We start from the raw sequence: 27,584 nt of genomic DNA, 5'->3' as shown, positions 1-27,584 counted from the left end.
ATAGGTTTTCTCAGAGAAGGGGTAGGACCCAGGACCACACTTGTAGCAGAGAAGCAGCAAGGTCTTAAGATCCTAAGCATTATAGAGAAATATCACTTAGGTTTAAATTCTCCTGAGCCATTTGTCTTCTGTGTGAGCTCAAGCTACTGAACCTCTGGCTTCCAGGTCTCATCTCTAAAATGAGGCTTAAGTTAAATACCTCAGTGGACGTTGTGAGCATTTAATATCTAGGAAGATTTTAGCATAATTACTAGTATATAGTAAATGCTGAAAACTATTTCTCGGTACTTTTTGGTTCTTATGATTCTTACGATATTTGTTTATCTACTTGTATGCCTATCACCTGCTAAATGACCACTTGCACCTGGTGTCCTGGAAGACTAATGAACTCAGAGTAACTCTTAGATAGACTAACACAGTCTCCACCGCCCTTGGGCTGTGGGGGGCGTAATCATTGCTCCCTGTGCTTATTATGAACACCTGTAGGTATGAAAGTGCTTCAAAAATGTACTGGGTTCTCACTGGGAACTGCACCTACGGTTTATGTCTTTGTGGTAGAGATGGCACAGAGGGAGTGAGGGACCATAGAAAGCACAGCATACAGCTGGAAGATTGTTTTGGAATCTGCTTCCTCATACTCCCTGGCTCAGGTGTTTCTCCCTGGCCATGCTGCTCTCTGGTCAATCTTCCTCTTGTCCACAATGCAAAAACCATAGACACAGAGCAGTCAGCACGGGTGGGAGGTAAAGACAGGACCGTGAGGCCTGACCAGGGCAGCTTTGCCTTCCACCACTCAGTGCCAAGGCGTAATGTGCCCTGCAGATCATGTCACCCTTTGGCTACTAAGGCTGGCCCTGGGAGTGATATGGAGATTGTGTAACAGTCTCCACAGACCATAAACCTGGCACCTTGATAAGGGCATCTCTGCATCTCTGCCCTTTCCCTTGGCATGAAACATACCCTGCCATAGGCACTGTAAGGTCCAGACAAGCAGCGTCCCAAACCCTGTTGACCTCAGCTGGGAAGTGGGAAGCAACTTCCTAGAGATAGGACAGTCCTGGAGGTTGTGGGTCTACTGGTACTAGAAGGAGAAGAAGGATGGCCATATAGGGCAGGGGAAGGAAGGCACAGTTTCCCCTCTGCAGGCCTCTGGGTTAGGAAAGGGCCCTCCCGCTCAGAGATGAGGAGACTGAGCTCAGAGAAGTTCAGGCAGTCAAGGCTTAGAGGCCCCTGTTCTTTCTACTGCAATACTCTTACTCAAGGGGAACAGAGAGAAAAGTTGGGGGCACAGGAAAGGCTGAATACTAACTTTACCTGGCTTTGTGTGGGTCCAGGTCTCAGAACCTACCCAATGATCCCAAACTCCCTACACTCCAAACAGCTCTTTCTCCTTAAGAAAAAAATTCCAGTTCCCATGGCAAACATTTTAAATGTCCCAATCTTCTAATTTCTAAAAGTAAGCGGAAGAAACAAACAAAAAACAGCACAAACTAAAAGACAACTCTAAGGCAGAGAGGGGCTTTCTGGGTCATGGCTCGTGACCAAATAAATTAGATTCAGAAAAGGAAGGAAAACGTCCTTTTGAAGGTTAACAATTTAAATTCAACCTCATGTTTATGGCATGATGATTTCATGCTGGTTGGCTTTTTTGGGCACACTTTTTCCTGGAGTGCCACAAAATTAGAATTTTTCAATCACTGCTAATTCCCCTCTCCCCACTTCCCCACCCAAGTTTGTACCTTGAACATCAAGAGGCATGTTTTGAATGCATGGAAAAGGCTAAACTAGCATCACTGGCTGCAGTCTAATCCCTCCTGCAATCCCAATAAATGAAAACTAAATATCAGCAAATGGATGAATTTCGGAGAAACATCTGTGTTCCATTACAGACTCGCTGGCAACAATGGTGTTGACATACTCTGTGTTACCAGTTATTTCCTCTTGGATTTGCCGAGACTGGAGGATTCCTTCTCGTTTCTGAAATGGGGGCGGGGGGTGTTGGGAGGAGAAGAGAAAAATATGCTTTAGAAAAATACAGAAGAACTGATTAGCATTCCTGAAATTGAAAAAGTTACTGGTGTTTAAGAAATGTTCCCAGAGATGGAGATAATGCTAGAAGGGAAGAGGCCCTGAGTTTTGGGGACTGGAGCATACCATTAGGACATAAGTGCAATTAGTGCTTGGTCCAAACAAGTAGGCTGTTTCTTGGATGGCAAAGCTTTTCTTTCTTTATTGGAAGACGTTCTGCTGGAAGCAAACCATTTGCCTTCTGGAGTAATCCACAGTAAAACAAATGGAAATGAAGGCCGGGGTGTGTCTGTCCTCCAGCTGGGGCCACAGAGGGAGGTCGAGAAACACATTTAACTGGGGTTTGGATGGAGAACAGGCCAACTTAGAAAATTCAGGAAGAGGGTTTTTTGTTTATTTGTTTTATTTTTTTAACTGATAAATATGGGAGCTTTTGAGTAAGCAGTATGAACCTTGCTTAGGTATCTGGCTTGCTCTGAGAAAAGGTTGAACACTTTGGAGCCTTCCCAAGCCAGCCAGCCATGTGTCCATCACCTGTCACCCCTCTCGCAGCAATTTCTCCTCTTTCTTCTCCATCTCATTAAGCAGTGCCTTCTCTGTACAAGGACCTGTACTAGAGTTAGAACAGATACCATGGAGAATGTGTCCTGACTTCAGGCCTTGAGGAATTTACAGTAAGGCAGATGAGGAAGTAGGCATGGGAGAAGGGTTCCCCTGAATGCTCTGGTTTGTGCCTGATATCCTAGCTCAATATGGCATCCTTTCATTCTTGGTGCTGTGGCCAATGAAGATACAGCTGCTTAGTGCAGGGAGGAAGTGCTGGGTGTAGGACAGGAGCATAGCCTCGCAGGTGGACTGTCAGGGAAGACTTTCAAGGGTAGGGGGTCCTGGGGCAGGAAGTTTAGAAGAGAGTTAGGAGGTGGGTGGACACCAGAGAGGTCATTTCATAGTGGAGGAGAGGAGGAATGGTCCTAGCCCAAAGGCAGAGTCTGAACAGCATAAATGTGTACAGGCAGCCCTTTGCTGGGAGGGTGGCTGCCATTAATCATTGGGCATTCCTGAGTGCTTTAGAAAGTTATGCCCCCGTGTGGGCCTGGGGCCAATGAAGAAGCATTAGTGTTCCAGGAGACATTCTGACGGGCACCAGGAGGCCGATTCACTCTACCAGGTCCTTACTTGGTCAGCACTAGACACTTGGGTCAGCATGTGATCGACAGAGCAAATTTATTTCCCAAGGCTGAGGTATTAAGAGGGTGCCTGTTGAGCTCAGTAACTCAGTTGAAAGAGGCCTTCTGGGCAAACTTCTAGAACGGTCCCTCACATTCCCAACAGCCACAGATATCAGTGTCCTTGCAAACCCCTTTTACAGAAGGAAAGGCAGAGCTGGATAAAGCCGAGTCTCTCTAGATTAGATGAAGAATAGACTATCAAGGTTACTTAAAAAAAAGAAAGGTTTCAAGAAAGGGAAAAAAAGATATTTAAAGGGAATCAGGTAAAGATAAATCACGACTTTATCCTAATTCATGCCAAATTTTCACAGGAGCTAGTGGGATCCTTGTCTTGTAAGGCCATTCCCAGACATTAAACCTCATCTTCAAGTTCATACAGAATTAAATGCTTTCATATAGGACAGAAAAGAAATCTAGGTTACAAAGCCCCTTACCAGGGACCCCGACTCACTTGTATCCTTATTTATCCCCAGAGAGTTCTCTAGAGTTTAGCCAATTCACTTGATAAAGCAAAACACCCCATAAAACCTGACATGCACTGATACCACTTAGTGTAATGCGTCCTCTCTTCCCATGTCCTCATGCTAACAAAATGGCCTTCAGGAGAAATTAAACCAACAACAGCCTTTTGATGGCCTCTAATTGAGCTCAAACTAAGGCCTGACATGTGGGATTGCTGTGACCAGTTTCAAAATAGGAGCCTCTTCTTTCCTGCTCAGATCTGCAATTATAATTTTTTCTTGTCTGTAGTAATTCCAACAAGCATATTTTGTTATTTCTGTAGATAGCTATTTACTCAAGCTGGTAATAAAAATACTAAGATCTTCAATAAATTAATGGACAAAGAATCAGAATGGACTGTCACAAAGGAGAAGATACAAGAAGTCAGGTTGCATAAAGTATTTTTCTCCACCAGTAACGGAAGAGCTATGCATGAATATAATAACAGTATGTTTACTCAGTTTTTTAAAAAAAATTTCACACCTGTAATCCCAGCTACTTCAGAGTCTGAGATGAGGAGGATCAAGGTTCGAGGCCAGTGTTGGCAAAAGTTAGTGAGACCCCCATCTCAATCAATAAGCCTGTCATCCCAGCTATGTGGGAGGATGGAGGTCTGAGGCCAAACCCCAGCAAAACCGTGAGACCCTATCCAAAAAATAACTAAAGTGAAAAAGGGCTGGGGGCATGGCTAGAGCAATTAAGTGCTCTAGCAAGTGAGAGGCCTGGAGTTCACACCTCAGTACTGCCAAAAAGAAAGTCAATTTTAGTGATATCTAGTCTTCAAAGTTCTTCCATGAACTGCTCCAAGAATCACAATTTTTTAAATAACTATTTTTTTAAATAGTAGTTCTAGGTTTTCAATAAAATTAAAGAGGAAGGTTCAGAGATTTCCAATGCCCCCTTATGCACTAGAGACACCTTGCCACACCTGCAGTGACCAATAGCTGTCCTTCAAAGGCTACCATTTACGTTAGGGTTCCCTGTGCCTTCTACAGCTCTGAACAAATATATCCCACTATACTACTGTACAGAATAGTTTCACTACCCCCCAAATCTTCTGTGCCTCACCTACTCATCCTTCCCGCCTCAGTGACAGTTTTTAAAGGTATAAGGAGGTGATCTCACACATTATTGGCTGCTCAGAATAAGACAATGAAGATGGCCTGGGTTCACACCAAGATGCTTGTCACAGAATGCTGTGGGCTGCCTACATATCTACAGCACACAAAAAACACCCAGCACCATGCCTGATGCAGGTGAGGACCTCAATAAATGAGGACAATGAGTGCCTGTCAGTCAGTTGCACTTTGAGTCTCAGCCTCACTCTTCGCACCATCTGCTGATAGCTCTCTGTTCCTATCTGGAGTCTGGTCTCCTGGCAGGCAGGGCCAAGGTGTCATATTCTTATTCTACCTTCCTGATGCTTCAGCGTTAAGTACCCAGAAGGCGTGGGAGAAATCCTTTCTCATTAGGACCTGACTGATCAGGTGGTTAGGAGCACAGAGCCCTCTCCTCCTGTTAACATCTGATCCTCCTGTTAACATCAGCTTCAAAGCCCTTTTGTCCTGGAAACTGGCCTGGCCCGATGGGGCAAAGTTTACCCGTCCTCATGGCCTTCCCTCACCCAGGGATGACAGAGCTGCCATCTCCGTCTCTATTCCAGAACGCTGCATGGCCCTGGATATCCAGGGAGCTGCTTGTATGGGGAGCGTGCCCTCATCACCTGTTTATTTGGAAAAGAACAGAAACGAGCAAACAGAATGATGACCTTTTGCTAAACGGGCATAAACTTAGAAAATAAAATTGCATTTGAGTATTTAATGGGGTTAGGAACAGAGTGAGATAGTCATGGGGAGAGAGCACACCCTCATTGTGGAAATTACACAGCCATATGTGAATGGAAATTCCATCCAACAATCTGGAAAAGATGATTCGAGACCCCAGCTGTGTTCACTGGGCGGGGGAGAAGCAGCAGTGCTTCCAGTCCGGGCACTGGTAGTAAGGGTCTCTCACTCATACTCGTGTATACACTCCGTCCCCTGCACACACAGCAGCACCCCCCAGGACTCATGTATCATTTAATTAGTCAAAAAGCAACGATTCTCCACGACTTGCCAGGCAACCTGCACAGTTCTGTACACAAATGCATGTACATGTGTACACACACACACATATATTTCCTTCTGACCCCACTACACACACCTCACAAACAGACACAGCCCATACCTCACCAAAGCTATACAGTAGATCCTTGGTTTTCACAGGTCTATGGTTCCAAGGAGACAGTGATTGAGGACAAACCACACATGCTCAGGACAGAGTTCACTACTGTACTGCTTGATTCGTTTTCCCATAGCACCACCCAACTTCTGCTAAAGCCATGCTACCTTTCAACAAATCTCGTGTTCATTTTATCACTTAAATTAAGCACACTTACTTTTGTCTGGCTTTGGGGGCACCATTTCCTTTCTGAGGGGTAGATTTTCATAAAAGTAAGGCAGGGAACACTCAATGGATCACAAACAATTCAAACACAATTGATGATAACGCAGGACTGACCGAGAGCTTCGGTGTACCAGCTGAGCTGTGTAACATGCATGGCAATTTAAAATTTTAGTTTTTGATATTCTTTTGATTTTTAATTGTTTTTTACCACACTTGGTCAAATCACAGGTAACAAACATGTGAATAAGGTAGGCTTGCTCTTCTGTACACAAACACACACTCTCCCATCCTTTGTATACTTACAAGCACAAGACAATGTGCATCAGGGGTCTCTCTCACATGCCTCCCACTGTATGACCCACTCAAGGATACTCAGTATTCCTCTGGCTGTCCTTCTAACAGTCTACCCAGCATGTCTTAACTGTCAAAGGACCTTGGCTTCCACAGCTCTTCAAAGGTCTATGTTTGTTGTGGTGTTTGTCTTACCTGGACCACAACCACTTGGATGGAAACATGGTCTGGGAGTCGGATTGGTGCACGGAAATACTGAGACAGAGCAACCAACAGGTGCAAGATGGCCACCAGGCTCTTGGCGTGAACAGCTGAAATGGAAGAAGATTTAAAAATTAGATAGCCAATTGTGGTGGCTCATGCCTATAATCTCAGCTACTTGGGAGGCAAAGATCCAAAGGACTGTGGTTCAAAGCCAGAGTTCCCTCCCCCCGCAATCTCAACAAATAAGCCAAGTATGGTGGTGCGTGCCTGTCATCCCAACTATGTAGGAGGCATAAGTGTGAGGATGGAGGTCCAAGGCTGGCCTTGGGCAAAAACATGAGACCCCCACCTGAAAAACAACTAAAGAAAAAAGGGCTGGGGGCAGGGTGGTAAGGCATGTTCAGAGTTCTCAATCTAACCTTAGTAATGCAAATGAAAAAATTAGAGCATCTCCACTCAGGTTCTAGGTAATATAAGTAAACATTCAATATACAGCAGCCCCCCCCCCCCACCTAATGCCCCCTTGTCCTGCTCTAAAGGTCAGGGGACAATCTCGGTCACCACACATCTCACCCTGGGCCCCCTAAATTCTTGGCCAGGTCCCCTGGAGTGCTTTCTTGGATCCTATTGTTGCTGGATTTCTAATGTGGCCACCTGTACCCTAACCTCAGGTTCTCATCAAGACCTGGTCAACTGCAGAGTCCTCAGCTCTGATGGGCTCTTCCCAGTCCCATGTCCTGTTCACTCCATTCAGATAACCATGGGCACGTTTGCCTTGCAGCCTCCCCCTTCCCACCAGACTGTGAACTGTGGGTCATCATCACTAACCCTGCCCAACACTGGACACCAAGTGGATCCTTAACAAATGGATACTGAGTTAGATACCCTGGGTCCCTCCTCTGTTCAGGGCTCAGCTCCCTGAAGGGAAGGCCAAGAGCCATCCAGTGGGCTTTGGTGCTCCTCATATGGTCAGTGTAGGCCTCATATGGTCTCCCTCATATGGTCAGTGTAGGCCATGGCCCTAGGGAACAGTTTGGAGGGGATGGTCATGACCCAAATGGCTGCCATAGCTGCTGAGTCACTTGCTGAATGTTAAGGCAGTTACACCAGAAAGTTGTAGTTTTCTCAGAAGATGATGGAGAAAAGACTAACAAGGCTCACCCAGAGTGGGGGCGACTGGAGCTTGTATTCTGACTTCATAATACTACCTTACTTACTGGCTCCATGACATTGTTAGGGAAGCCCACTCCAGGCCTCTGAGACTTAATTTGCTCATCTTTACAAATGTACGTGACAGTACCTACGTACACGCACAGGTTGGATGGAAGATAATGAAGGTAGAGCTCTTGGAACATTGTAGGCGCCCAGGAATAAGTTATTATTATAACTTATGTGAAAGTACCTGGCACTTAGGCAATGAAAACATGTCAGCTTCTCCCCCTTCCTTTCTCATAAAAGGGAAGATTTGCCAGGTACTTTACCTGCTGTCACAGCCCTACCAGCGTCATGGCTCTTCACTGCAGGGGACATTTAAGGGAAGAAATCAGAAGGCCCTTTGTGTCCTGAGTGGGCACTGGACCCATTATTAGGTATCATTCTGTCTTCTCTGGATTGATGACTCTGCTTTAGCAGAAGCTTTGAGAAATCACCAGAAAAGGAAATGATTCATAGTTTTCAAAAGACACACACACACACACACACACACACACACACAGAGTGTGGGCAGGCGGAGATGTTACTACTCTCTATCACCATCACCATCAGAAACACAGCCCCAGGAAACCTTATGTACTATAGCATAAGCTTACACCAGTGCTCTCCAAAATTTTCTCTTTTTTATTAAGCAGAGAAACCCTGTGTTCTAAAAGCTGATAGGCAGAACTCATGAGAAAAAGAACGTGACCACGAGTGTCCTTGTCCTAACTGTAGCCCACCCATAGCTGCTGGTCCTCTCCTGTGACACCTGAGTTTCTCCTTGCAATTCCAAGGCTGGACCAAGCGTGGTTTGATGATCACTACTTCCCAAAGTTATGATGGAGCACATAATGGCAGAGGTCCTTTCTGAAGTTATGGGATAGTCACATAATGGCATAGTTTCTATGCACTGAAAATCATGGGTAAGACGATGTAGCTATAAATATTAAAAATGTAATGTTAAATGTAAATTCAATAGGAACAGGTAAGAATATAAATTTATGAACATATGCATTCATAAATGTATGAATTTATTATTCACAAATATAAATATACATGCACGCACACACAAATGCACGATGGCTCACACTTGGAAAGGAACATAAAAATGGAAATAGTTATGTGGAGTGGAACGATATGTCATCTTTTCAATTAAAAATAATTGTAACAACTGTTGTGTGTTTGGGCATCCTCGTTGTTACTGCCTCTGCATCTCCTGGGAGTTTTTTCCTCATGGTCCCCTGCATTGTAAGGTTGTCTTGTGCCTCACTTGGGTCAGGATAGAAATGTGCAGAATAAGAGCAGGGGCCATGGTTTCACTATGTAAACTGGGAACCACTGTGCCAAGAATATCATTCTATGGCTGGAAGAGAGCTTTAAAAGGAGCTGCTGAGTTAGAAACAGTCCTCCCAATATGTCCTAAGGTAGAAATGCAAATTGGTGTCATTTTTCTGGAGACAATTTGATAATATGTATTATTACCTTAAAAATGTACATATGCTGTGACCCTAAAGTACCACCCCTAAGTATTCATCCTAAGAGAAAAGCTATAGTTCTGAGTGCAGGGAGCTCATCAGGCTGTATTGATATTAGTAAGAAAACATGAAAAATCGGAAAATCTTATCATTAAATTATGATCCATCCATATAGTCATATTACATAATATTAAAGAGACATATAGAATATGTAATAATTTATAAAGATATATATCTTCCAAACAATGCATATAGGCTGATCAAATTTTTGTAAAAACACACACACACACACACTTTTCCCTCATTTGTGGTTTTGCTTTCTGTGGTTTCAATTACCCATAGTCAATGGCTGTCCAAAAAATATTAATAGAAAATGAGAGAAATAAACGATTTGTTAATTTTACATTGTGTACCATTCTGAGTTGTTTAACAAAAATCTTGTGCTGTGTCACTCCATCCTGCTCCAGATGTGAGTCATCCCTCTTCCCAGAGTGTCCACCCTGTCTATGCTGTTTGCCTGTTAGTCCCTTGACAGCCATCCCAATGATGAGAGCGGCTGTGTCAGTGTCTAAGAACAGCAACGCTGGCGGTTCAGACACACTGAAGAGAAGGTGCAAAGCGCTTCCTTTAAATGAAAAGGTAAAAGTTCTCAACTCAGACAAAAAAAAGAAACTGTCTAATGAGCTTGCTGCGATCTATGGTGAGAATGAATGGTCTATCCATGAAACTGTGAAAAACGATAAAGAAATCTGCGCTAGTTTTGCGGTTGTATCTCAAACTGCTGAATTGTTATACAGTGTATGATAAGTGCTTAGTTAAGACAGGAAAGGTATTAAGTTTGTGAAGGTATAGGAAAAGATAATATATATATATAAGGCATGGATGGTTCCAGGGGCTCACTGGGGGTCCTGCAACACAACCCCCTTTAAGGGAGGAGTACTAGGTATATATGCTCACATACATAATACATACGTATATTATTCATCATACACACAGACATACTACTTGAAGGAACAAACTGTTTACAAAGCCTGTCCCTGGGTGGGCAGCTGATAGAAGGTGTGTGTGGAGAGTACACAGGCTCTGCATTGGACATGTGAGTTGATTCCTGGCTGTGTTTTTTTATCACCTGTATGACTTGGACAGTGATGCTCCTTGAGCAAATGTTATTTTTCTTAGTATGTGCCAGTCACTCTTTCTGGTTCCAGGGATACAGCAGAATCCCAGCCCTTAGGATATTCACAGTGTCTTAACCTCTCTTCGTCTTGATTTTCCCATCTGTAAAATGGGATAATGAAATTTTTTACCTCAGATAGTTAAGTGATTAAAACATGTAAAGTGTTTAGAGGAGAATGAAGCAGATATAAGTATTAGAATATAAGCTGGGTGCTAATAATTAAATGTCTTTTAATTTATCTGCATTTTCTAAATTTTCTATAATAAAAATTACTGCTGTGAACAGAAAAAAAAAAATGCCCTAAAGCCCTAGATTAAGAACCTTGGTAATTCAGCAGCCTGTCCCTGCAATCCTTGTCCTGAGCAGAAAGATGACACAGTGTCCCCAGATATATAGCCAGGGCTGATAAGTGAGAAAGGAGGGATGGAACTCTTTCCTCAGAGCTGTGCCTGCCACGTTCCTGGTGGAACAAACCACTGCCTATTATAAATAAGCCCAGCTCTTCTGGAGGCATTGCAGGGTACATCTCAGGAGATAATTATCTCCTCTGACCCAGTAATTCACCTCAGTACTATGTAGGGGGAATAATTCAGCAGGAGTAAACAGAGCCATAAGCCATGTCATTCAACTAACTGGGTGCTATCTGACATTAGCAATGGGTGGGCTCCATACGGGATAGTCACCCCATGAAACAGAAGTAGCTATCAAAACCAGTAACTTACAAGGGCCACAAGAACACACAGAAAACACATATGATTAAATATGAAGAGAAAATAACAAAGCACAATGGCGCATAGCCTTAACCAAGTAAGAATATGCATTGATGTGACCAGTAATGGGTAAAAACATGAAAATACTCTTCCCCATAAGAAGTTAAAACAAGTATGACCCAAATCACTCAGAACCACCAGAGACCATGGCCTTGATGTGGTTTTAAAAAATTCTGCTCTTCTATCTCAGCCTTTCCCAAATTGGGGGCCATAAATTGAAAAGGTATCTTTTTGGTTGCAAGGGGACAGGGAAGGTCTGTACCCAAGGGAGTGGGAAATAGGATTAAAAACAACAACAAAACTAAGCAGGGGTCTTCCTTCAAGTTCATCAAATGCTGACCAACTCCCCTTCCATCTCCCCACTGAACCCCACTTGCATTCCTGGGACACAGGGAAATACAGCCGCTCTGAGGATAGCTTCTGGGGTTCAGAGCCCCGGCCTCCCCTCCTCCTCCCTCAGGTGTCTCCCTCAGCTTAGCAGAGAATGCTCTGTTCCCAGCGCTGTGACAGCAAAGGTATAATTATGCTGAAGGAGATACTTGGCGTCCAAGCCCGTGTAAGATGTTAGAACCATGAAGAAGAGATTGCCACTGGCAGCTACTTGAGAGGCCAAGATTCCCTTCTTTCTCAAGTTTGAACACATTTATTTCTTCTTCTTCTTTTTTTTTTTAGGGGGGGGGAGCATTCATTCTAATTTATGTGAGGCTTTTTTCCCATTAGTGGTACTGGGGTTTGAAGCAAGGCTTCATGCTTGCTAAGCAGGTGCTCTACCACTTGAGGCATGCCTCCAATCTAATTTATGTAAGTTAGATGCAATGAAGTATAATACCTAGTCTCTAATACTTAAAAGTAAAACAGTCTAATTTAATTTGTATAAATTTTTTTTGTAAAACTTGTATTTTTATTTCTTACAAAGAGCAAAATAACTTTGGACTCCCTAACAGGGAGTATGTTGTCATGCCTACATACACCTGACTCACTGAATTAATGCTGATTCTGATATGAACTCATTAAGTCTCTATTACACATCAGGCAGGCTCCTGAGGCAGCAAAAGAATGAATGGTTTGTGCTTCCTGAGATCCTTGAGCTATGCCAGCTGTGAAAAGCTGAACTTAAAAATCCTTTCTAGTGTTCATGATCTCAGTCTTATCTTTGGTCCTTCTGGAAAATAAAGGGGAAGAGACAGGGTGTGGGCTTTGGACACACAGAGCAGCATTCTTGCTCCCTACTTCCTACCATGTGGACCTTGGCTTCCCAAAGCCCACCCTCCTTCCCCACCACCAACACACACACACTAGAGACAGCAGCTTTCTACAGGGCTGTGCTGGTCTCACAGTGGCTCTGTGAGGATGAGTTTCCTTTCCCTCTTGACGTCATGCAAGGTTTCTATAGAAAACCTTCTACACAAAAGGGACACTGGGTTTTGATGCTGAGTTTTACCCTCAAGGGTATATATGACAAGTTCTCTTTCTAAGGAAGGGTGCATCTCACTCAAAGATAAATGGGTTTGTACCCAGGGCCTGCTGGCTCTGGGATGGCTTCTTGAGGAAGCAACATGGTAGGAACCACAGTGTCATTTAACAGCGCCATATTCTTTTGTATAACTCACAGTCCACATTCCACTTGATGCTCCTGGGAGGAAGTTTCAGAGTTTCGTTGATCTTCTCCAGGACAGTCTGCAGTTTTTGCTTCTGAGCAATCTCTGATTGGGTGACCTCAGCAACATTTAGCTTCTCGCTCTCAAGTTTCTCTAGGGTGACAAGGGGGAAAGAGAGCAGCTGTTATCTTAGGCCATAGACAACCTTAACTCATGTATTTACTCCTTCATTGGCTCATGATACAGTCACTCACTCAATCATCAAATATATACAGTTGTCCCTCAGTATCTGTGGAGGACTGGTTCCAGGATCCCCCTACAGATACCAAAATCTATGGATGTTGGTTTCCTCTATAAAATGGTAGTATTTGCATGTAATCTTTGCACATCTTCCTGTACACATTAATCACCTCTACATTACTTATAATACCTAACACAATGTAAATGCTGTTTTATGTTGTTCTACTACATTGTTTAGGGAATAATGACAAGGAAAAAAAAATCCGCACATTTAGTACTGACAATGTTTTTCTGAATCTTGATCTATAGTACGATGAATCTGCAGATGTGGAGCCCTAGGATACAGAGCTGACTGTTGAGCACCTGCTAGGGGAGGGATACTTCTTGTCTACTGGCAGCACCTGTACTGAAAAAGCTTCTGATGGTGTTGTAAACAGATGGGACTACAGAAGTGTGGCATTTAACCTGTCATATTTGGGTGCTTTCCCTTCATTCTGGGTTTTTCCTCTTTTTCATCCTGCCTTCTCCAAGGACACTTCTGTGTCCCATCTGGACAGCCTTCTCAGTGTCTCCCTAGAAGAGTCAATCAGGCATTTTTTAAGGCACTCTGTCCATTTCTGCATGTCATGCCCAAACCATGTTTATCTAATGTAAGCACTGCTTTCCTTTTAAACTCACCTTGAAGGCAACTTATTTAATACAGCATATTTCATCAGTTCTAAGGCACATATTTTTCACATTTTAACATCCCTAAAAACAGGTGGTATCTTAAAATCGATGGCATCCTACAGTGGGAGCCAGCAGGTGGAAGATATAAGAGTTATTACTGCCTCTACCAGCATGAACTTGGCCATAGCTCCTCACAGGTTGAGCACTTCTATGTCTCAATAAGCTTGCGAGAACACCTTCAGAGGTATAAAATAAAAATCCTAAGCAAGAAGCAAGTATTGGGAATAGCTCAGTGGAAGAGATTTTTCTTCTTCTGAGTGGTACTCCTATGTGCTTTAAAACATTAATGGTTCTCCTATGCAGTGCCATAAAACACAGTCTGATCATTTCATGAATCTAAATTTGTATTTTACTCTATTACAAAGAACAAAACAACTGTGGACTCCTCAGCGGGAAATATGCTTCTGGTGTCACCTGATCCACCCCAAAACTCATGCAGGACTGATAGAACTGATACTCTGAAATGTGTCTAAAATTTCTTCTCTTCATTCTCAAGCCACACAAACTTTACATCAGTGTCTCCCCTAGTGCTCACATTATTTATTTTAGGTAACTGTAGCTTACACAAGTCAAATGCCCCTTGGGTAATTCTTTGAAGACAAGGTTACCCACTGGAGAATTTCTGCAGGTTCTGTGGATTTATGAATCCTTGGTAGGATAATCTCAGACAAGTCTCATCTGTGATGCTCTGAAATACATCTTTCTCTCTCTTTAGTTTATCAAGCCATCCATCTTCACTTCTGGAGTTCAGGGATTTAACAAGCATAGATCTAAATGTTTTCCTCTTGCATGGTAAACCCTGGACAGAACCTGTGTGCCCTTTCCATTGTTAGACTGAATTCTTATCTTGGATCCTCTCCTACTGAAGAAATCGTAAGTTGTTTTCTTCCCCCTCCCCCATTACTTTTGGATGATGTAATTGTCTCTATAGAAGCAAGCTGTTTTCATTGTGAGCTGCAACTACAAACATTGAGTAGAGGCTGCCCAAAATGCTACACTGAGAAACTTCTGAAGTCTTATCTCGGCCAGGAGGAAAGACTGCTAGGATGGATTATTGATAGCTGTCTTGGGAATGGGCTGGGTAGGGAGGAAGGAGAGGAGTGGCACGAGAGACACTTATTTGCTGGCCTTGCTGTATTACATCACTGTCTATGAATTTTCATCTTTATAATCTGCTGTCATTGGACCTCAGTGAATAGCTTAGCTTTCAGAGTCTGTTTTCTAGGTCAACAACTTTTTCTTGCACTGTTAACCATTTTATTCTTGTCTTTTTTTTAATTGATAAATAAGAAATATTATTTGATATACCCAGCCCCCTTCCTGGCACAGAGCTTCTAAAACTCTTGTAACTTCCTACACGAAAGGGTGATAAGAACATCTAATATTTGGGCTTCTGATCTCGGGTTCCTGAAAGAGTTCTGGATTGATGAGGGCTGCCAAGGGAACCAACCATGTGATTAATGCACCTGTACTTTCAACCCCAAACCTTGATGGGGGTGGGGGAATGGAAGGGGCTGGAGATTGAGTTAATCACTAGTGGCCAAAGAGTCAATCAGTCACACTTAGGTAAGTGAGTCTCTATTAAAACTGTAACAAAAGGGGTTCTAAGAACTTCTGTGTTGGTGAACACACCAAGGTGCTGGAGGGCCTGGAGGCTTGGAGCCCCACCCCCATTCCTTGCCTTATGCTGCTCTTCCATTTAGCTGTATCTCAATTGCATTCTTTATTATAATAAACTGGTGAACTCAAGGGCCTTCCTCAGTTCTGTGAGCCACTCTAGCAAATTACTGAATCAGAATTACAGAAGCCCTAATCTATAGACAATTGGTCAGAAGTACAGGGATCTCATACTTGTGACTGCCTACTCCAATTGGGACAGTCTTGAGGGACTGAGCCCTTGACCTGTGGGGGCAACACTAATTTATGATAGTGTCAAAATTGAATTGTAGGATGCTTAGTTGATGTCTGCAGAAAAGTAGAGAATTGTTTGGTGTGGAAAACCCACATATTTGGTATCAGAAGTGTTATAAGTGTAGAGAAATGTCTGCCTTGATTAGCTTTTACACTTTTCCTACAGGAGCACTCACTATTCTCCTGTTTCCACCTATATTTTTAACAAGCTGATGATACTAAAATTGTAATGCATTCTTTCTAAAATTAAAATATATTTCCGCTGGCTTTTAGCATCTGGCATTGCTTATTTAGGAGAAAGGTTTTTATGGCTTTGCTTTTATTTCTTTTGCATTACAAAGATTTTTTGTAATTCTGTAATTACAAAATTCTGCTTCACTTTTTTCTACTTTAGTCGTTATGTTTTGGATCTATCATCTTGCTTTTAGTTTTTGTTGTTGGATGTATTATTTTAGACATTGGTATTAAGTGGATTTTCATACAGAGTATACCTCAAAGTAATCCTTATTAATATACACACAGAGAACAAATTCTTGCTCTCTCCTTTTTAATAAAAATGAGATTAGAGTGTGTGTATGCCACTGGCTTTTTTCCACACAAACATAGGTCATGAGTATTTTTCTAGGCCAACATTATGGATCCAACTCATTCATAAAAAAACTTCATAATATTTTATAGGGCTTATTACATATCCGGCCATTCTGTAGACATATAGCTGGGTTATAATCCATTTTTCCTCTGTTTACAACAAAGTTTCAATAAACGTCCTACGCATACTACTAACTGATTATTGCTGATAAAATCAAAAACAGATTTTCTTCTTGGATAAAATCATCTTTCCAAAATCCCCTCATTAGTTCTTTTTATTACTTGACTCTTCAGCGTTCTCTGGAAATGCAAATAAGATGAAACCCTGTTATCTCTGTTTTTCAGGCTTATATCACTTATTTCAAATGTGATTTTTTTTTGTGTGTGATGGTTTTGTTTTTAGTGACACTGGGGTTTGAACTCAGAGCTTTGCACTTACCAGGCAGGCACTTAACTACCTGCTCCAGTGCCCCCAGCCTTCAAATGTGATGTTTTTAAATAAAAGATTTAGTTGAGAGCTTCTTTTGCTATTCCTACTCCTTAATTTTTTTTAAGTATTTAACCTTAAACCTGAAAATTTAAGACACTCACTCAAATATTTCTACAGTTCCTCTCTTGTTCTTTGTTGGGCTAATTTTAGCTAGCTCTTTGAAATTTTCTATTGCTGAAGTTTTATTCTTCTACGTAACTGTTTCCAGCATGCTTCCATGGTTCTGTAAATTGTTAATAATTAGTTTAACTTAAAAAAAAAGTATTAGGTATGATTTTGAAATAGGATATGGTTTAGAGAATTTTCTCAGGCGCATTATTCTGCGAACATTTTCATTGCTTTTTTTAAAATAATTTTTTATGAGGATATATTCATATACGGGGGAGGGGGAGTCATAGTGACGATTCTGATTCGAGTTATATTGTATATTAGTTACACTGCCCCATCATCTCACCCCCCTTTTCATTGCTTTTGAAGTTAGCATACCAAGGTGCTCTTGGAGAGAGTCTTTTTTAGAAAGCAATGAAACAGTACTGAAAAAGTTCCAAAGGATAAAGAATAAACTCAGGGTAGAATAAACTCAATTGTCCTGAAAAATGGAAGAATTGAGCTGTTCTAACTAAGACACTTTGCTCTAACAGTTGGCACATGTATCATGCTGTATCAACATAACTGCCCTTCAAAGACGAGAATATGTAAAATACTCTTTTCCAGTATGAGGATGCCTGAGTTATCTAAAAACTATTTTAGCTTCCACATATGTGGGAAACATCTGTTTAAATTTTTTTTAAATGTTGCATCATAGAAAATTTGTCCTGTACACTAATTTGCTGAGACTTGTTCCACAGACACAGTCAAATTTTGTAAAAGTTCCATACACAGTTGAAGAGAATGTAAGGGTGTATTGTATGCTATATGCAGATTGGTTATTCAAATTTTTCTCTATCTTTATGAAGTTTTTTCTTAATGTTAACAGAAGTGTGTTAAAGTCTGCCACTGTTTGACTTATATAATAAAATTAATTTTGAAATACTTGAGTTACCTGACCTTAAATAAACTAAGGCATCAAAGAAGACAGGGTTCAGTGGCTCACACCTGCAACCCCAGCTACACAGGAGGCAGAGATCAGGAGGATCTTGGTTGGAGGCCAGCCTGGGCAAAAAGTTTTTGAGATTATTTCAACAAAAAAGGTGGGTATGGTGGTACATGCCTGCAATCCCAGCTATACTGGAAGTATAAGGAGGAAGATCACAGTCCAGGCTGGCCTGGGGAAGAAATGCAAGACTCTATCCAAAATATAACTAAAGCAAAAAAAGGGACATGGTTTAAGTGGAGCTGCTTAGCAAGCTCAAGGTCCTGAGTTTTACGAAGATTAAAGATGTGGAAAATTTAGAAGAAAATCTACCACTGATAGTGGATTTGTCAATTAGTTTTTGTTCTTCTCCTTTTTTTTTTTTTTGAGACAAGGCCTTACTAGGTAGCCCAGGTTGGCCTTGAACGCTGGATCTTCTTGCCTCAGTCTCCTGAATGTTGGTGCACACACTACCATGCTGGGCTTAAGTTCTTTTTGAAATAATGACTGTTATTTTTAATTCTAATGGATTCAACATACAGAAGTGCACATAGGTTTAAAATTTTTACTATTTTTCTAGTGATTTTAATTGCTTATCAATACAGTGACTGTAGTCATGCTTTTTGCCTTAAATGGCAAATCTTGTATGATGTAAAACAGTTACTCAATGTTCTTTTAATTAGCATTAGTCTGGCATATATCTTTATTTCCACCCTTTTTCTTTCAACCTTTCTGTGTCCTCATTTTAAACTAGAGAATTTAGAAAATGTTGTTTTGAGAATTTAGAAAATGTTGTTTTGCTATTTAGTCTGATCATCTTTGTCTCTTATTTTTATTATTTTATTTTATTTTTTTGGTGTACTGGGGTTTGAACTTGGGGCCTCATGCTTGCTAGGCAGCACTCTACCACTTGAGCCACTCCCTCAGCCCCATCTTTGTCTTTTAAATGGAGAAAGTCAGTTTACATTGATTGGGTTTTGCAATATACTTGGGTTCACTTCTGTCAACTTATTTTGCTGTTTCTCTCCTTTTCTAGTTCTTCCCGGTTTCCTCCCTTGCCTTCTTTTAGATTAAGGTTTTTCTCCCTCTCACTCCATCTTTTCCCTACTAGTAGTGAGGAGGTTATATAATCTCTCATTTTAGTGGCTACCATAGAAAATTGATGATGCATATATATATAACCTAAAGTCTTAATTATTTAGTATGTCTTTACCTACATATTAAACAATACGACCACCTCAGCTCATGTCGACTCCAGTCATACTTCCTCACTCATGTGCTATTGTTCTATGGATTTGGGTTCTACCTTGATTTAAAAAATTAACATATTTTTGTCTTATATTCAATCAATATGGCTTTGATCTACCCCCAAGATGATCTTTGCTCACTATTTTTTTTTATTGCATTTCATATATAAAAATAGTTTCTTTTTTTTTTTTTTTGGTTTGTATTCCTTTTTCCTATTGTATGATCTTTAGAAATTCCTTTCATGACTTTGTTAGTAGCAAAACCCTCTCATCTTTTGTTTGTTGAAAAGGACTTTATTTTCTCCTCAGTTATTAATGCATATTTTTTGATAAGTATAAACTTAATAAGCTGACAATATTTCAGTACTTTGAAAATACCATTTCAATATCTCTGGCTTTTGTTTTTCTGGAAAGATAGCTACCTTTTCTCTCTACTTTGAGTCATTTCTTGGTCTTCAGTGTTCTTGGGTCTCACTCTTTGGTGTATAAGTATAGATTTCTAAATATTGATCCTATTTGGGATTCACTGAGCTTCCTAAATCTGAGAATTTACACCTTTCACCAATACTAGAAAATTCATCCATATGTCTTCAAGTATTTTCCATACTCCATTTTCTTTTTTTTCTCCTTCTGGAATTCCAATTAGCCCTAAGTTGGATATTCTTAGAATAACTTCTATGCTTTGTTAAATTCTCTTATTTCTCACCCTGTAGTCTCTTTATTCTAAATTCAGGGTATTTTCTTCCAGTTCATTAATTCCTTCTCCAACTGTGTCTAATTCACTGAGGTTTTCAATTTTATTATTACATATTTTTCCATTTCTAGAAAGTCTATTTGGTTCTTTTTCACATTTACTTCTCTGATTTTGATAGTTTCCTCAGTCTTTCAACAGCATCTTAAACATTTATTTTGACAAGTTAAACATGCTTACTGTATATTCTATAACTGAATAGTTTCTCATATTTATAGTATTTGTAGATCTATAGTTTATTTGCTCATGGTGGCATGCTGCTCACATTTTTGGTGATTTTTGATTCTGAGATCATTTTTCTTGGAATTTTATCTCTGGGTGTTATTTGTGGCCTGGGTTTAGATTCATTCATCTTTAAAGGAAGGACATATGTTTCCTTCTGCCTTGCAACACTTTTAACTAAAGTTCTAGCTTGGGGCTTTTAAACTCACATAAATAGTGTGAATCACAGTCCTAAATCTGTATAAGACTTTGATAAGGAATGACCAGGGCAAGTTTCTTTTTTGTATGTTTCATTGACATCCAAGGCTGAGACAGACATTTATCTTTATTGCCTCCCTCTGTGGGAAAGATTTTCTAGTTCACCCACTGAAAGTGTTGCCCTTCAAAGACTGGCTCTATTCACTGTCTGATCCAGTCCCCTTCCCACTCAGACTATACTCAGACTTGTCTCCTGACTTTGTATGTGGAATCCAGTAAACCTCAGGCCATACACCAGTGGGAATTAGCACATATCCCGTTGGATTTACACTTTCTTGTTGTATTTGCATCAGAAGAATTTCCTTCCCTTTTATACCAGTTTAGCTATGCCATACAAAAATTAGTTTTTAAAGCTTATCTAGATTTTTAAAGTATGCTGTACCAAGATAATTTGTCTGTCCACAATACTGGAAATAGAAATATATTTTTGTAGCTTATTACATTAACTAGAAGCTCCAAAACAGTCATAATGGGAACAGTCACTTTTTCTGACTTGTACCTAATACTATGTCTTTGATATTCCACTATTTGATATTTCTGCTGTGAGGTTTTGTTTAATGGTCTTTATCATATTTAGGTAGTGTCGTTTTCTTCCTGTTTTACTTGAGATGACTGTTGAAATGTATTAAATATTATTTCACATCTACTGATTATTCAGTCTTGTTCTGAAATCTATACATGCACTCAAACACTTTCTGATTGATAATATATAAACATGGGGAAAGTTCAAGCTGTGAAAATTAAGCCCCTACTCCTCAACTGCAGCCCAAGGTCCCTGGTGCCATTCCGCAGAGACAATTTAGTGTTAGAGATATTCTTTTTTTTTTTTTTGTCAGTACTGGGGTTTGAACTCAAGGCCTCATGCTTGCTAGGCAGCCTCTCTACACTTAATTCACACCCCCCCACAGCCAGTTTTTGCTTCAGTTATTTTTTGAATAGGGTCTTCTTGCTTTTTTGCCTGGGATCACGATTCTCCTACCCATACCTTCTGAGTAGCTGGGATAACATATACATGCCACCATGTCTGGGTTGTTCATTGAGATGGGGGTCTTACCTACTTTTTGCCAAGGGTGGCCTCAAACTGTGATCCTCCTGCTCTTTACCAGCTGAGTAGGTGGTATTATTGGTATGTGTCACAGTGTCTGGCTCGTTATTAGAGACAGCTTATACATACACAATTATTTGGTGTATCTGTCCCTTAGGGTTTGCAGGCATGGCTTCATTGGTATAGCACCTGCGTAGCAAGCATGAAGCCCTGAGTTCAAACCCCAGTACCACCAAAAAAAAAAAGAAAAAAGAAAAAGAAGAGATGTGTCCCTTACACACAATTTTCTTTTTTTCTGGTGGCAGTGGAGTTTGAACTCAGGGCTTTATACTGGTTAGGCAGGTGCTCTACCACTTGAGCCATGCCCCTAGCCCTATACATATGGTGCTCTACTATAATTTTAGAGGCTTCTCAAACATTTATTGATAAAAGAAGAATCAGATGAGAACATGCCTCTTCTAGTTTTCGAATGGCAAGTACACGCCATGTCCTACAATAGCAGAATCAGTGACTAGCGCAGCAGGAAGGCATGCTGCAGAGCTTCAGCCATGATGGGGCTGTCCAGTATGATAGTCACAAGCCAGATTTGGTCATTGGTAATTTCAAAAGTAGCCAGTGTGATGGAAGAAATGGAATTTTCATTTTAACTACTTTTAACAGCTGCACACAGCTAGTGGTTATCGTTTTGGCCAGGTTAGCTCTGGAGGCTTTGCAGGTCATCTTCGTGGTTTTATAGAAGCAGAGTCTGAGCTCCGCAGATATGGGCTGGTGGTAGAGCCCAAATTGGAACTCAGATTTCTCGTCTGTCTCTTCATTCTGGGAATGGGCAGCGACCTTCAAAGCCAATGTGACCAAACTCTTCAAGATGCTGCTCTTCCTGGGGACCCCCCACCAGACAGTTAGCCTAGTTTTTTCTCTGACTGATCACACCCTACATAACTAGGACCTCTAAAAACTGTTCCCTTCTTACAGCCACTTCTCTTGTTCACCACCATTGTTACCTCACAGGGACACACTTTGCTGGAGTTCTCTTCATTGCCTCTCAGCAACCCTCTTGCTGCTCCTAGGAGATCGCCCTGTAGTCCTACATCGGAATACATTGCTTTGGTCATAAGTCACCAGCAGTTACACTGGCCAACCATTACAACCTAAAGGTTAAACAACAGTCTAAGGTCTTCTATAAGGTGGGCTACCTTGTTTATTTATTTTAAATAAACTTTTCATTTAGAGTGGTTTTTAGACTTACAGAAAAGTTGTCAGGACAGTCCTTACACACCCTGAGCCCAGTCTCCCCCACTGCTAACAGCTTCCATTACGATGGCATATTTGTCACAGCTGCTGATGTATGATACTCCAGGCTTTATTCAGCTCTTGCTAGTTTTTCCCCAATGTCCTTAGCTGTTCCATGAAACTTGTTCAGGATGCCACATCTATTCCTCATGTCTCCTTAGGCTCCTGTGCTTTATGATAGCTTTTCAGACTTTCCTTACTTTTTGTGGAGTTTCAAGGACTGCTGGGTTATCCTTGTGTTTCTCTCATGAGCACACTGGCGTTATGGAGGAGGAAGGCAATAGAGGTAAAGTGTGCTTTCATCATACCCTTTCCCAGCCCCCGATTTCCATTCCCTAATCATTAGAAGCATCACTAAATTCAGCTCACTCAGTGACAGGGAGCCACAGATGATCTAAGATGCTTTTGTAAGGAACGGTTTGTCTTTTATCCCATTTATTTATTTGGCTATTGATGTCTATCAGTACAGATTTAAGGGCACTTATTTTAGACTCTGGGTTATAATCCAATATATAATAATACTATAATTATCCGCATTCTAGCCTTGGCTGCTGGGAGATTTTTCAGGTTGGTTTTGAACAATTTTAACATGCTGCCATATGTATATACGTATTTTTTTCTTAGCACTTCTTTTTGGTGTGCTCTAGGCTCATTTGTATTCCATGCCCCAGTCCTAGAATAAGCCATTTCTATTCTTTTGATAGTGCTGGGGTTCAAACCTAGGGCCTTGCACATGCTAGGAAGGACTCTTCCATTGAGCTACATCCTCCCCCCAGCCCAAATGAGCCATTTAAAAAAAAGTAGTTTGGCTCCTGTGATTGGAGGACAGTGTTAGAACGCACGATGGGTGCTGGGTCTCATCTTCTCTGTTAGCTACACATCCCTCTCAACCAATCTCAATGGGCACCCACATACGTGCTCCTTGTCTCTGCAGCATTCTCCCTCTATGCACAGTGAAGTCAGTAGAAGCTTCCCAGCAACTCTGTCTTCTCCTTCCTCATCTGGTTGAAATTTTGCTCCTTCTATAAGGCTCCATCCCAAACGCTATCTTTTCAAGTAGTCTTTCCCAAAGTCCTACGTGATACCTTGTAGTCCTTTGTATACCAGGTTGTGAGCTACATGAAGATAACACTGTCATATTTATACTTTTATATCCCTTGATCTGTAGTTGGCATATGGCAAACCAAATGGTTTTTTGCTTAGTATTATCGGACGAGGTTTATATGAGCATAAAATGCACTCTTTAGGGGTATGTCAGGGAAAAAGAAAACCACACACGCACAACAAAACCAAAAATCAAAACCCCCCTCTGTTGAAATATTATGCCTACCATGCCCTTCTTGCCCCTCTGCCTGAAGATGCCCTGTTACAGCCCTGTTACCTCAGGTTTCTCATCTCTCAAAACAGGTCCTGTCTGCCCTCAGTGCATGTGCACGGTCAAAAACAAGGATCGGTCAAGTAAAACACCATAAACAGACTTGTATAGCCATCCCAAGTCAGGAAGTCTAAATAAGGAACAGACCATGGCTCATGTTCAAATGAAGTGATTAATCACGCTGTGTAGACATTTTCCTGGAATCATTTATCTCCCATTTCCCTCACTCCATCTACTGCCTAGGTGTTGGTGATGCAAATATAATAAGGTGACTGTGGACCATGGGGTAGGGAGGCATTTCCTCCTTATTCTGGGGCCGGAAGCTCTTACTCTGAGGCATAGAAAGAGCTGGAACTGTTCCCATGAGAGGATGGGATGGGCATCATAAAGGACCACTACTGGGTGTTCCCTGACAGCAACGTAAACAGCGCACGAAGTGCCCATTTCAGGAGAAGCAGTCCCCGCAGTGGAGGGGATGATACTGATGTTCTCCCCAGAGCTCCCTGACTAGCCTGGCTGCATTCACCTGCAGCTGCAGCTGGCTCTGAGCATATGAACCTCCAGCCTGGGGCTCTCTCCTCTGCCACCACAAATCCTGGAGGTTTTGATTTTCCACGTGGGCAACCTTCAACCACAGGGCAAGAGGAGCCACAAAATAAATGTCCTTGCCTCCCTGAACTGGGAGGGTGATTCTAAGGCATATTGTCAGCTGCTACTCTTACTAATGCACTCTTAATTGGCATTTCTGTCTTCCCTTCTTATGTTACTCACTTGGTTATCTTTTTTTTTTTTCCTTTTTGTGGTGGCTAGGCCATGTGTATGCTAGGCAAGCACTATACCACTGAACTGTATCCCCAGTCCCTGGTTGTCTGTACTTTCTAAGATCCCCTTCCATAAAACTTCTTCCACCAAGTCCTTGTCTCACCATCTGCTTTTAGGAAAACCTACACAAAGATCCACTACCAGGACAAGTGGGAAGAGCTAGAAAACAGAGGCAGCAAGGAAAAGATTAAGGAGGCTATTCTCAGAGAACTTACCAGAAATGCCTTGGTGGGGGGGAGGCGGGGGGGGTGCCCTAAGATGGACTGTTTTCCTGCAAGCAGACCAGACACTGCTGCTGAGCAATGAGCTTCTGGCTGCAAAAGATGAACCAGGTCTGGTTGTGTTCCCCACAGGGGTCCTGACCAAGGCACACCCAACTGGTCCTCTTCAGCTGAGTCCACTTATCACCTCAGTGATGCATGCTTGTTGAGGCGTTCACAACGATGGCTGCACCACCCTCTGCTCTGTGCCTTGCTCACTTGTACTTCTAGGGTCTGAGTCTGTGTTTCATGATGTCATCAACATGGCTTCCTGCTCTCCCTATCCTTATCCCCACATCTGACTATGGACTGGACTAAGGGAGACCCTGTGCCATTTCCATTCTCTCCTAATGCTGCTGTTTCACAGTTATCTTACTAATCTTAAACTCTATCCCTCCTCCTCCCCATGCACAACCAGCTCAGTATGAAGGACACTCAAGCCCCAGGACTGGAAGCTGAATTTCTGGAAGTGATCATGCTTGATTCATCTGAGTACCACCAATGAGAGCACTGTATCTTAGTACAGATGTTTGGATTTTTTACGCTGCAGATAGCAGGTTACAACACTGACTAATATGTCCAGATCTTGATATCTAAGGACCTTTCTTCAAAAAAAAAGCAAACAGGGCTCCTTAGAGAAGTGTTGATTCTAGGACAACAGTAAGGGAAGTATCAGATGAAGATGGAATGAAAGTAAGGCAGTGTTAAGAAAAACAACATGGACACAGTGTCTAGGAACCAACTTGAGAGTGTTCCCAGTGGCCACAGCTAGAAGTAAATGAACAAAAAAGGAATAATGTCAGAATTAGATTATAACCCCAAGTATAAAATAAATATATTTATGTCCATGTTGATATAATTAAATAACTGTATAAGTAAATAAATGAGAGTTAATTGGAATAACTCCAATTAGCAAGGAATAACAATTAATAGAAGGAATATAAAGAAATTATAAAAAAAAAATCTGGAAGATCTTCAGAGTGTTACCACAGCAGGAAGCAGCATACACAGAGAAAAAGGATTTTGGAATCAATGAAGCTAAGAAAAATGAGAAGTTCTGAGCTAAGATGGCCATAGTAGGGCTGAGGAATAATGGTAAATGCTAACCTACCTAGCATGCCAGGCACTTTTCTAAGGGCTTCATACACTAACTAAAAAATGGGATAGATTTGATGCACCATATATGGGAATCTAGTTGTCAGGACAGAGGAAGAGGAACGAAGGAGAAGGAACAATCCAGCATGACTCCTAAGCTTCTCATTTGACCAACTAGCTATGTGTGGTAAGACCATGCATCAAAGTGGAAAGCAGAATGGTTTGATGAGGATGAGAAAGAGAAGAAGCTTGTGTTGGTTGCAAGGTAGCTGTGAAACATCCAGGTGGGGATGTCTGGAATGCAGTTAAAAATGATCTTAATTTCAAGGAGAATGCTATTCTGGAGATATAAACCTGAGAGCAAGTATGGTAAAGCGATGGCTGACACTGTAGTGGTGGGTGGCATCACCCAGGAAGTGAGTATGAAAGAAGATGAGGGCCAAAATGGAAGACTGAGAAGTCTGATTACAGTGAGAAGTGCATATCAAGAAGACTGAGAAGCAGGTGTCAGCAGTTGACAAGAACCAGGAAAGCATGAGGGTGCAGAAACCATGTGGCTCAAGAAAGGGACAAGATGTTCAGTCACATGTCAGCAGAAGAGAAAGTATGAATTGGCACTGCTGACCTTGGATGTCAATGGAAAGATGAGGGTGGGTGGCCAATTGTACTGTGGAAGGGAATGACTAGCTATGGGAAGGCAGACAGTGCCAAATGCTCTTTGGAGAGAGAAACTTGGCTGGGGAAGCAGGAAGATAGGAAAATAGCCAGAGGGGAACTCAAGGTCACAGGGGTTACTCAAAACTGTTTCTAGACTGATCCCTTCTGGGAGCTTCTAAGACATACTTTTTTGCTACATACTGGTTCTCTCCACCTGCCTGTAGATTCTGAAGGTGGTTTAGACCCACTAGATCCAACTAAACCTAAGTTTACAGAAGTAGCACGACCTCTATAGTGAATCATTTTTTCAGCATGAAAGTTAAGATCTGAAATAATCTAATCTGATCATATGTAATGCTGGACTTGCAGCCACACGGATGTGACTGTAATCCTTCCTGGAGGTAAGATTGCTCCACAATCATGTTCCATTACTTCATGGCCATGTTCCACCCCTGCTTTGAAAGCCTAGCACAGAACATTTCAAGATAGCTTCAGAGGCTGGTTAGAAATTTGCTGGAGGGGCTCACAGCTGCAGAGACTGGGAGAGTTGCTCATTGATGCTCATGGCTTCTTCATATCTACATGTGCCAAAGCTTTCTCATTTCCATTCTGTATTCAGT

At 41.6% G+C, this 27,584-nt stretch overlaps 1 protein-coding gene across 1 annotated transcript in view; it reads right to left on the bottom strand.

Moving 5' to 3' along the window:
* Parva (parvin alpha) overlaps positions 1–27,584 on the bottom strand; it is a 149,454-nt gene that overhangs the window by 17,368 nt on the left and 104,502 nt on the right. The window contains exons 5-7 of the mRNA XM_020184050.2: positions 12,925–13,065; positions 6,690–6,805; positions 1,919–1,977 (exon numbers count right to left, since the gene is read on the bottom strand). Coding sequence (XP_020039639.2) covers positions 1,919–1,977; positions 6,690–6,805; positions 12,925–13,065 — 316 coding nt within the window. The remainder of the gene's footprint in view (positions 1–1,918; positions 1,978–6,689; positions 6,806–12,924; positions 13,066–27,584) is intronic.

This window comes from Castor canadensis, chromosome 1 (assembly GCF_047511655.1).
Source record: "Castor canadensis chromosome 1, mCasCan1.hap1v2, whole genome shotgun sequence".
NCBI lineage: Eukaryota > Metazoa > Chordata > Mammalia > Rodentia > Castoridae > Castor > Castor canadensis.
The sequence above is the reverse complement of the archived record's forward strand: the minus strand, read 5'-3'. Positions and strand labels throughout refer to the sequence as shown.